General features: G+C 40.4%; 1 protein-coding gene across 1 annotated transcript in view; it reads left to right on the forward strand.

Annotated features, from left to right (window-relative positions):
- Positions 1-12600, forward strand: part of LOC141905408 (neuronal acetylcholine receptor subunit alpha-10-like) — a 37164-nt gene extending 24564 nt beyond the window's left edge. Inside the window, exons 2-5 of the mRNA XM_074794262.1 lie at positions 3545-3589; positions 6385-6494; positions 8535-9070; positions 11819-12600. Coding sequence (XP_074650363.1) covers positions 3545-3589; positions 6385-6494; positions 8535-9070; positions 11819-12375 — 1248 coding nt within the window. The 3' untranslated portion in view covers positions 12376-12600. The remainder of the gene's footprint in view (positions 1-3544; positions 3590-6384; positions 6495-8534; positions 9071-11818) is intronic.
- The last annotated feature ends 67 nt before the right edge of the window (positions 12601-12667 follow it).

The raw sequence follows: 12667 nt of genomic DNA on the forward strand, positions 1-12667 counted from the left end.
AGAACGCCCTCTGGTGATATAAGAATAAAATTTAGATTTTAAAGAAAAACCCGGGAGCCGCGACGCTAGCTGTCCCGCCAGAGGTCGTGACGAGCACTCAGACGTGATGTTGTCAAAATTAATTCGTTTTGAAACTACTTTGAACTAAAAACATTTCGTTTAAGGTTTCACCACACCGAAAATATAGTTATTTCTGAATATGTCACCTCCGGGCCTCCGTAAAATGTGGAATGAATTGAACACGGAAGACCGAGATACTACTAGCGAACCTGGTGCATCCTCGCTTGCCATAAGTGGAATCGTCGATTGCGACACTAACGTTGGAGCTTCCCTATTGCTTCAGCAATTTCTAAATGCTATTTCTCATCGTCTGGAATCGAAAAGGATTTTTGCATTTAGAATCTTTAAAAGGTTTCGCCGATTCGCTCAGACGAAGCCTACACCACACTACCTCGACAATCACTGACGATGTCAGATGAATTCGAATGTTGATTTTTTTTCTTACGTCAAACGCACATGACTGACTCACTGTAAAATGCGCTAGAAAACAGTTACCTTCGATGGAACACCGATAATTTCGCGTAGTGCTTTATTCAAATTAAGGCTCGTTCGGCTGACTAAGACGCGTAGAACGCTCCATTCAACGAGGCCGCTTGTTGCAGTTATCGTGAATGAACATCCATCGGATAAAAGATTATGTGGTGGTGAAAGGGAAGTAATAGCAGTCTGGCAAGTGTCGTCAAGTTTATCGACGAATACTCACTACTTTTAGTCTCTTGTCTAGCGTTACCAATAGAATGCCAACGCTACAGAACGAAACAAGAATCACCAAAAACTTTAGCTGACTAGCAAACGTTGAATTTAAGTAAAAACTAACTTGCTTATGATAGTGATGCATGGCCGGTCTGACAGGGATTGTCTCGCTATGCCACCATTGTTTATGACGTAACCTACGGATTCGGACCAGATACTTAGTTATCTCCGTACATCGTATTTCATCCCGTGTATAATGGCTGATAAAACCTTAGGTTGCTGTATTAATAGAATATAGAATGAAGCAATCGCTATCTTCCGTTTAAAGTAAGAGGTTGCACAACATCAATGCGATCTACACGTCTTTTGATCTTCTATTTGTCACTAAGAACTTTAGTTAATGATCATAAGAAAAAGTGCGTTACTTTTCTTTTTAAGTCGAGTTGCGATCAACAGATTCTCAATGAAATGAGAAGAAAGATTGGTCTTAAGTGCATTTGGAACGTTTTGATTTAGCTTCAATTGGAATAAGTACAAACACAAAACGACATGTTTATATTAGTCTACTAAACAGGCCTTACTTAGTCCTACCGTACTCCATGGATGTAACTAATTTTCCTAGATGTCAGACGGAAAACCGTTGAGCTTCTCAATAGGCTGAATATATTACCACAGTTAACCGCCTTCTGCTCCAAACTGCGTTTTCAAGACGGTTCTTTGTGCTTTGAACGTTCCCTATCGTCGGTATCAAAATAACTCAACCTTAAGGCCTCGGAGAACTGACCAAATTATCTATTTGTTTATTAAATGTTTTTGAATTGATTTGATATATTTGCACAAATAATTGCTACAGAGATTATAAATGACAAAACGTTGTATTCGGTGTCACAATGATTTATTGGAGAAATTTGGGAAAAAACAAAAAAGCTTACGCTAGTCTCAATCCCTCACTACATACACTCGCGTTCTAGCCCCTATACGCACACCACAGTTACCTGATACACTTGTAAAGGTACAACGTAAATAAATATGTTCAGAACGCACAGATTTCTATTGATAGATTCACAGATTTCTATCAAGAACGAGAAATACGTATAGTTTTTGAACTGTTACGAGATTTTAATGTTGTGACCTTTTTCTGATTAGCAGTAAGTTTTCGGGAGAGATCGGGTACACCGCGTCATGATTTGTCTGATCGGATCAGATGGCAACGGTGTATTTACACTTAGCGACAATTATCCAGGCAGTTGCCACAGAAAATTTCCATTCGATCGGTTCGACGTGACTGAATTATTAAACATAAACCTCATCGACAGTTTTCTGGCTGGATGTTGAGTGCAAACCTTCGGATTAGAATTTACATCATCTCCTCATTTTGTTGCTGCAGGTGCTTTGAATTTAATAAAGACGCGTTTTGAAATTAGTCGGTATTCTAAGCGAGAAAAAGAAAGACCCCAACAGCGATATTTCTGGTTGATTGGCTTGATTGCTTCGTCGTACAGCGGAATGTTGATAACACAGTGTTTTAAATATAATTCATTAAGTCCTATTTAAATAAAGCATCGGTGCCTTATTGAATTAGTTAATTTTCCGGCTCAGACGCTACTGCGATAATGACTTTTAACAGCTTTCTTTCAACAATTGAAAACTTCAGCAGACGTTGTACATCTACTTCCCGATATGATGACGTCACAGTTATGTTTACTACGTGATGTGAAGTTATTCTTTATTTCTGTAAATGAAATTCACTAGATGTCACAAGACATCTCAGGTAAGTGGCAGAGTTACATACAATACAAATGGATTAAACTTGTCGTGAGCAAATGTAGAAGAGAAAAGCCAAAGAATGCAGTATATCCTGTAAATCTAGATGTGGAATACCTGTCTCGGATTACTCTTATGAAGTTAAGATGTTTTCTTATAGCTTCCGCTCTTTGAACTAGAGGATTTTCTAGTTCGAAAAATCCATTTGCGATTAAGAAAAATCGTGACGAAAAATACCGTTCACTTCAAGCAAGGCATTTGAGACTTTATTTCAGATGTGCTTCCGAGCCATGAGAACTCAGCGCAACTTTTTATAACTTAATTCTGACTGGTGAATAAAACGACTATGCGACCCTCTTATACGTAATGTACATTCAAATGATATAAAGTTTCATTCCTTTCAATGTTGCAGGTAGAAATTGAAGGCGAGACATAGATTGATACAAATCATTTTCGATGCCTCCAATTTCCATCCAACCAACAGCGGCCACCCGACGCAATAAATCTAATAACCTATTCGATATTAAATCGTATAGAATCGAATCGCTTATAGAAAATAGTGTGAAGCAATCAGTAAAAGGCCAGAGTTGATTACGAGATACGAATATGAAACTGCACCCGCAAAGAATACCTTCGATACGACAACAATAACGGTGCCACGGCGTATTGACGCCAGTTGAAAAGAAATAGCACTGCGCACACGTTGTAAACTCGTAACTGCGTTGGACTTTTTTTATTGCATTTACTTTAGTTTGTGGCGATGAATACTGGTTGAAATATCGGAACAATACCACAATACCCTGCTACTACTATCAGCTCAATTACTTCACTACTACAGAACCTTCAAGATAATGATTTCCCATTCACAAAATTACATCGACCGTCGAAGAAAACAAGGATTTAATCGTCAATTTGAAGTCCCTGTGGCATTTACGGGGGAGGGGGGTGATTGGTGGAGGCATTTTTTTCTGGAAAGTAATTGGATGTAATTCTGTTAATGTCTTTGAAATATTTTTCTGATTTTTAGGATGAAGTGAATCAAGTTCTCACGACAAATGTTTGGTTGGAACAGGTTAGTACGTTATAACTAATTAGGGTTTTCTGACTTTCGTCGAAAACCCTCTTGAAATTCTGTTGATTATTATTATTATATATTTTCCGCCGATTTCGTCAAATAAAATTCATCTTCATTCAGATTCGGCAACTGACAGCTTCGAAACGGAATGTATAAATTGATACTGTAATAACGGTCTCTCTGAACCAACAGATTGTCTGAATGTACTTTCCATCCTATTTGAAACTTAAAATTACTTATTAGGTTACTGTAAATAAAGAATTGAATTGAATTGTTAGACAACAAGCACCGACGAAATAACAGTTTGTGACGTCATTTAGTAAGTAAATAAAGGAGGGCTCCGAGAATTTCCAAATCACGGGAGACTATACTGGGTTAGACCATTCAACCAAAAAGAGGAATGCTCTGATAATATCCAAATCATCTCATTTTATTTTTTCCATCGAATACCCGGTTATTAATTTTTCCTTTCGATCACATGCATCCAGAAAACCCGTTATAGCTGCTTTGCAGCTATATTTCTTACTAAATTTTGATCAACAATTCTATACGATGGGTAACGATAGGTTGACTTGTTTTTCCTCTTTTCGAAAGCTTGATATTTCCCCGTACATGATAAGTCATTACTTGTTACTTGCTTGGCTCCACTTTACCGCAATATGAGAAGAGCGTGGGCCAACACAGCTTAATCAACGGCACCACCGAGCAATTAATGATTTCTATTCGACGTTGCGAAGAACTAGTGAATGATAGGGGGATTAGGGAATGGAGGGTGTAAGGCCAATTGCTTACTGATTGGGGATTAATGCAAAATTACATGCAATTTATCAGATATCGCACAAAATCGCTCGTAATGATAATCTTAACCTTACATTTCCACGTGTGTCGTAGGTAGAAAGTTAAGGCTAATGAAACGTTTGCCTTCTAGTCTCTTCGTCTATCTATCAAATCTTACTTCCAATATCAGAAGTTAAGATTAAGAATTTGTAGCGGTTCGTATTGACGATAACAGTGTTCGATTGGTGTGAACAGAAGAGCTGGTGTGAGCATAGAACTATAACGGAATTCTATGGTGTGAAATGCCATCCGTCATTCTCGATACGGAGTCTATCTTTTTATAGGCTGGGCATATGTGTTTGTAAAACGATCTTCTGTACCTTGATATAGTATGGGTCGCCAGTATGTCTGAGTTGGTCGATGACGAGGTCGTGCCGTCCAAAAAGTAGATGTGCTAGTGAAACTAAATCATATATGTGAAGTCTTAAGTTCATAAAACATTTGCATAATCTACAGGTTTAACTTTCATATTATAGTCCTTAATTTCTACACCAGGGAAATCTTTAAGACATTTTGGTATTCCTGGCCAACCCTTTCGGAATGTCCTGTGGTTGTATCCCGATGGACAGATCAGTGTCACGTCTGGAGACGTCCTTCGTTCAAGGGGAATCTGGTGGAAAAATTAGCCATATTTGCCAACGAACTGCCGCATGTCCTTGAACGGTGGATAATATTGTCAATTACGTCACGGGCCCCGATTCTAGGTTGTCCCTGCACTGAACCGTTGCCACGTTACCCCGTTGGAACATGTCACGTACAAACAAGGAAAAACATGACGCATTTTCCTGAGGATTAGAATTTAATCTCTTTCAACTATCGAAAGTTCAACATAGACAGTAAACGGGAGAAATAAAGAATTGTTTTTCGTATGAAAATTTGCTTGAATGCAACAGAATTGGAGCTGTCTGTCTGTCTGTCTGTCTGTCTGTCTGTCTGTCTGTCCGTCTGTCCGTCTGTCCGTCTGTCCGTCTGTCCGTCCGTCCGTCTGTCCGTCTGTCCGTCTGTCCGTCTGTCCGTCTGTCCGTCTGTCCGTCTGTCCGTCTGTCTGTCTGTCTGTCTGTCTGTCTGTCTGTTTGTCTGCCTGTGTGCCTGTCAGTCAGTCGGGTCTCTCTGCCCATCTGTCTGTCTACCCATCTGCCTTTTTGCCAATCTGTACCTGTCTGCCAATCTGCCACTTCAACTCGACCTCCACCTTCCATTAAGAACTGTACAATAATTAGTGGTCAGACCTGACTAGTTTCTGAAACGCTTTACTCTCGTTTTTTCACGTTTTTGTAATGCGTTTATCACTAACGGGGGCGAGGTTTTTCTCTGATGGTGTTTGTTTTATATTGAATCAACTCGTCACTGTGTCTTACCGATTGATAATATCACTAACGACTGTAGATCCGACTGCAGTGCGCAAACTGGACGACATTCTTATTAGATTTGTTTGTTTGACTGATTCAATCTTTATTTCTCCCGGCGGGCTATACGTGAACGATAAACTATATATAACCTGTCCCCAGGAGGCTTAAATCTGTTGTCATTTCCGCGCGCCGCGTATATACCAACATTTTCAGCGTAAAATTGATATCCAATCTCACGCAGTTAACTACTACGAAGTAATATCCGTCACGTCATCCATCTTCGTTTTTATTTAACATCACTGGCCGCATAACCCAATTCCACTAATTCGAACACCACGAAATGTTTAATAGATAGGAGAAAAACATGAATAATGTTAGAAAGTATTAAGAGCAATGATCTCATAAGGGTTGGAAAAGATCGCGCGAAATTTCGACCCGAACTCGGAAACTTTCATATGTTTTCTGCTCTGCTTTTTGACGATGTATTCCATGGCGGAATGATACCTACATGTGTATATACACCGTCATCAGTGTAATAAGGTGAAATCATCTCGAATTTCGATGGTCATTATTTAGAAATATCCGTCGTGTCTCTTTATCTTGCAGGAATGGATAGATGAAAGATTGAAATGGGATCCGGCTGATTACAATGGATTGCGTGTTTTACGAGTTCCATGCAACAAAATATGGCTTCCAGATATTGTGCTTTATAACAGGTAATTGTAGATTCATGCGGTTGTTATTAATTAGTATCGCGTTGCCTGGTGTCTTCGTTACATATAGTGACAATCGTCATTCGTGACTACAAGGAACTTGAGGAAGGTAAACAAGTATGATTTCATGGAAAAATGGTATGTCATCAGAAGCGGGTATTGTACGCGTGATTCCGGTCTAATTGGATCGGTTGGCTATCTTACCGCTGCGCACTGGAGCCCAGCCCGACGGGCGGTGCGAGGTTGACTAAGTAATCAAACCAGCCCATAAATGCCCAAACCTCGATCAACTTAGATCTCCAGTCAGCCTACGCTTCCTTTGTAATGTGATGATATAATACTGGCGTCTCTTGCGGATAAATCACTCCTAATACTAGTTTATTGTGGCCATTATTTGTTGATAGCAGTTCTCCGGACAATAGGCTGATTTTTCCCTGTACAGACATTCAGCCTTTATCATCTGAATGTTTGCCGATAAACCCTTGATCATCGTCGTCATGGCACTGATTTATCAGCTTTATCCCTACACTAACCTTGCTGATCGCAAAGGACCGGAATAATTGTTATTGTACTAAATGCTACACTGGACATTCTCTCACTGGCGGATAACTCCAAAACAATTGAAGTATATGAATTGAAGGCAACCCTGTTCACATTTTGGCATCTTGAGGTCAGAAAGTTATGATTTGGTGACTGTTCATTATGCATTTTCAAATAGAATCAATAAACGTGAAGACTGGCAACGAAGCCTTAGTATAGGGTATTTTGATTTCATCAAAAATGCCCGTTTTCGTTATACTCCTTGCGTAGTAGCTTCATCGAGTAAAAAGTGACTGATTCACCCGATGCACTCACTAGCTACGAGAACTCGTAGTTCAAATAAAACCAAGTTAATCTACAAAGTACTGCCAGTCGTCACATTTACTAATTTGTCATCACGTTAACACGGCTCCTCTATACGAGCCCTCAAGAAATCAAATCTTGAAATAAATCATGACAGTTAAGTCCAACGAAGACGACACGGCATAACACGTGAACAACTCGTTGGATCTCGGACACGTTTTTCCCAAAACCATGTTTCTCGTTTCCGGTAAGCGCACGTGACGCGGGGAACGCTCGGAAACATGTTTTACAGTCTCCTGTTTCCGTGTTTCCATGTGACGTCTGCGTTGGGCTTAGGATTTCACCATAGAGAAAGAAATGTGTTCATCTCCAATTGTTCAAATCGTTACAATGAACAGTCGTGGAACTGGGTCCTAGCGAATAGATAACTATTATTTCCGCCTATACGTATATTTTCTCGCCCGCGATCTATAACTATGATCGATGCAATAATTGAAGACGATTAGAGACTAGCGCAGATTGGTTCCACCAGTTATGATTTATGATAATCTCTCAACGGCGTTCTGTTGCCTCGTATAAAACACCCCGACGACGTCTGCAATTATAGACAAAGTCAGTCGTGTTTTATGTGTAGACTTAATAGACGAGAAAAGCCGTAATTACTATAACTCAATCCGATAACCATATGGATAATTTTTACGACGTAATTTTCTAATAAGATACACGGCGCGAAATGAGATTTTGATCACAGATTGTCTGCATTTCTACCGGGCATATCGTAACCATATAATTAATTTGAGTGAGTGCCAATTGGTTTTTCTGTTTTAATCAAAATGTTGACTTCCCTTTACCTAACTGCTACCAGTTTTTGAGTCGAGAAAGAATGAACTCTAAGGTGTTTAAGTAATTGGTAAGGATCCCGTGGCCACTTCCTAAGCTTCCTTAAAGTACCATTGCATTCTCAGGAATAACGACATTTTACGTATGTCGGTCTGTAAAAACGGGCCCTGATTTCTACTCCTTAACAGCTGCGGAATCGGGTGCTAAAGAGAGACAGGACTGGTTAAGTGTTGCTAGAAAATGTTTATCTTGTCGATTCGTCAGATCTCAGAAAAGGATTCTGCGCACGTATACGATTTATTTTTAATTTCAACATCTAATAAATTCCTGTACTTTCAGTGAAGATTCTCTTTTTTTCAGCGCTGATGATTTCACCAATGGCTACATGCAAAGTAAAGCTATGGTGACGTCTGAAGGTAACGTGTTTTGGCCTCCTCCGGCCAAACTACGCAGCTCCTGTAAAATCGACATCACCTATTTTCCGTTCGACGACCAGAAATGTAAAATGAAATTCGGATCCTGGACGTACGACGGATTCCAAGTGGACGTGACGAACCGGTCTCAAGATGTAGACTTGTCTAACTATGTGTTTAGCGGCGAGTGGGAACTATTAAACATTAAAGTGATAAGAAACGAAGTGAAATACGCCTGCTGCGAGGAGCCTTACCCAGATGTAACCTTCACCGTGGTTATTCGGCGTCGAACCTTGTACTACCTGTTCAATATCATATTCCCGTGTTTGTGGTTAACAGTTTTATCGCTGCTTTCGTTCTGGTTACCGCCAGATTCCGGTGAAAAGATCACACTAGGAATTACCGTGCTGCTCGCGTTTTCTGTGTTTATGTTACTCATAGCTGAAAGTATGCCCGCTACATCGGAATTCGTGCCATTAATAGGTATGTATCGTTATCGACCGTGCTTTCCATTTCAAACAATAACACAACGTTGGTTTGGAAATAAGTCCTTGCACAACAAGAGTCAACTTGTCAAAAAGAGTTCCTTTATATCTTAGCGATTAAAAAAACGGGATCCACATAAAAAAATCTGAGGTATATATTTAGGCCTAAGTTTTCAAGATTTTAACCGGTTGAAACTGGCTCTAGGTGACAAAGTAAGAAAAGGGTTGGTAACGAAGTTCATATATCTTATGAACTAAGTTAAACCGAATTTCAGTGAGTCGGAACTATAGTCCGAAAATAGTCGACCACGGGATTGAGCACGGTCGCTATACAATGGCCGACACTGTGGAACGCGTTACGACCCAATGATAGTGCATTTCGTTATTCGTTCCGACCAACCACTTAGCTCGAGACTACGTAAGTTTCCCTCAGCTGTTCGATGTGTCTTACGTCCAGTCTACGCCGATTACTTGACCTTGACATTGACAAGTCCAAAACAAACGATTGGATTATAATAGAGATTATCAGGATACCAACAAACCGCTGCGAAGACGAACTCGACAAATCTCATTCTGTTATTCGTGACGAATTACCTCGGCGATGATGAGGATGGGAAAAAGAGAGAGTTTGATTAAAGACTCAATTTGCCGTCGTCAGTTCACGTCGTCCCTGTTGAGTATTTAAACATCCAACTTCCATTAACTGTTCATCAAAACAAGACATATCTCAGCGTGTAATCGCTACCAGCGGCATGTTACAATCCACGTTCATCTCCCGACAACGGTTTGAATTTTACAAAATGCATCGGAGAATCTGGCGCCGTAGGAAGTCTGCATTTTTTCTGGTATTATGAGCTTTGACCACTATTCCGATGCTATTCTAATGCGATGTGTCCCATCGTGAACGTTAGAAATTAAGTTTAGTTCATAAAAGCGCGAAATCGGTGGATTATCCTATTAGGGCAGCATCTTAGCTACACGTCGAAGTGAATTCCGCCCCACGTATACCCAACCAAACTTTTGAAATAATCTAGTATTTATGGAGGAGTGGTATCCCAATACAGGTATCCAGTTCACATCGTAGCTAAAAATTGCAGGGAATCCCCCATGCTTGGAATCCTCTTTTTCATCATTAATCTGTCTCCCGAGACCTACGGATTTGATGCATATTCACAACACTTTCTAAGGAATTAACAGCTATTCCCTTCATGTTAAGCGGCCATCTTGGATATCGATGAATGACGCGAAACATATTCAAAATGGTTTACGCTTAGCAACTGAAGTTTTCCCCGAGTATCTAGTTGTCTGATCGAAATCGTGCGTGATGCATGATGACCAACATTATATGAAATAGATGCATTTTAAAAAGATGATATCTGAATTTTTTCTGACAGTATTTTGATTGAGATGTGTTGAAAATAAAGTTCATCGCACGTCCACGGCCGGCTTAATATGACGTTATTTCATTAAATGCGGCACATCGAAGGTTACCACGCGTTCAACTCCTCCCTACCCAACGACTTAACAAGTAGTACTGATCACACGCTAATCCGACTTGTAAAACTTCGTGAGATATTTACCCCAATCGACGCAGTAACAGTCAAATCGTATTAGCCCGAAGTTGCCCTTTGCCAATTATTGTCATCTTGCAAAGTTGACAGCAAATATCTATCGGTCAATCAGCCTGTCAGCTTGGAGTCGGATCGGTCAGTCGGGTCACCGATGCGTCAGTATTGCTAACGTCTATCAACTGATTTCAACAATAGGTTCGCAACTTACACATTTAGTTCGCAGACGTTCTCTCAAAACGTCGATATATTCTACGCTTTCGTCGTCTTTGACACCAGTCCCTGGTGACATATTCTATGTCGCCTATGATCAGAGGATACTCGTTACACTGCCCTGTTTATCCCGTACTAATTGGAGGATGCCTCTAAGATTCTTTCATGAAGTATTTATTTTTCTAACGTAAATCCATACAGTCGATAATCACATCAAGAACGAAAGAAGGATCTTCAATAAAATTGAAAGTAACGAGTGAATAGCGAATCCCAGTAATTTTACGCGATGACCGACGGATCAAATAAAATGTCTGTGTCATTTTCGAAAGTGAGAAAGTCTTATACAACTTATGAATAAATGTTTTATTGTCGTTGACTGTTGGCAGACACCCAGTGACAGTCAAACCTCTGAGCTCAGCTTACACAGCCAGGCTACAAGTCCAAGACCAACTAAGCTCTGTAGTCAATCTAACAATTTAAACCAAGTCGTTCGATCGGAAAAATGAAAACGTCGATATGCAAAATCCCTCAAATCGACGGCAAAAGCACATTTCAGCCCGAAAACGTCGTTCGGCGCGAGAAAAGCCGTTTGCTCGTCGAGACACCACGTTTGGACTTTGAAGTTAAAACTGTGCAGCTGGGCCCTGGATCTAAAGAGCGATGAAGATCGTGGTTGTTATAGTAATAAAAGCGAACAGGTTACTATAAATCAGCGGGATTCGATTTCGAATCGTAATTCTGGATGACTGTGTGCACGTGTAATAAATGAATCGGGATAATTCTCTGAGTGTAATGCGATATTAAAAAGATATATAGTCGTAGAAAAGACACATTCGGAATACGAGATACATTTAACATGTGTCAATTCCATGTGGAAGGTTACATCTGTGAGTTCGAATAGTCGAAAACGACTAGATCACTTTATCAACATGTATTTCCTACATTCTATTTTTTCTATTTTTCAGGGATATATTTGACAACAACGATGGCTATGACGTCGCTGTCGATTATCTTAACGGTGTTCGTACTGCAGTTGCATCACGTCGGGCCGCATCAGAAACCGGTGCCGAAGTGGGTGCGGTTCTTCATGTTCAAAATCCTCGCTAAAATGTTGTTCATAAAACTAAACACGCGCGCCTGTGCGCCGGGGTACCATCGCTCGAGCGTGAAAGAATACCGGGACCACACTGATGGTCGTGTGCGCGAGGATATTTGCCTGACGACGTTCAGAGAACCGGTCGTCGTCGACAACTGTAACGGGCGCGTCAGTCCGATCCGACTGTCTTACGACAGAGTAGAAAACGGTACCGAACCGGGCAGCGTCACTTTCGATAAGATATCGAAACATTTGAAGCTGTTAGTCGCCAAACAAAACTATGACGACACGTTCCAGGAGATAACCAATGACTGGAGACTCGTAGCTCACGTGATGGATCGATTTTTATTTTGGATATTTCTGTTGACGGCGTTCATGTCTTCGATAGCCATCCTCGTCATCCGGCCGTTAATGAAACCGCAATAACTCCAGCCTCCTCCTTTCTGCCTATCCACGCACCGCATCATCCCTAGTATAGAGTAGAGGTATCATCTACGAAAACGCCTTTTAAAGATAAAATACGCACGTTACAGTCGTTTATGAAATAGAAAATTGTAGAAATGCCTTATTTCAAAAAACCGCATCATCGAGTGACAACGTGTAAATACGCAATCAAAAGTGACTGACGTGTAAATACGCAATTCATTGGCACCGTGTTTGTATTTGTTTCCCGATTTGTACATACTACTCGCAACTATCAATTCTTCGTATAATAATG

Source organism: Tubulanus polymorphus, chromosome 5 (genome assembly GCF_964204645.1).
Source record: "Tubulanus polymorphus chromosome 5, tnTubPoly1.2, whole genome shotgun sequence".
NCBI lineage: Eukaryota > Metazoa > Nemertea > Palaeonemertea > Tubulaniformes > Tubulanidae > Tubulanus > Tubulanus polymorphus.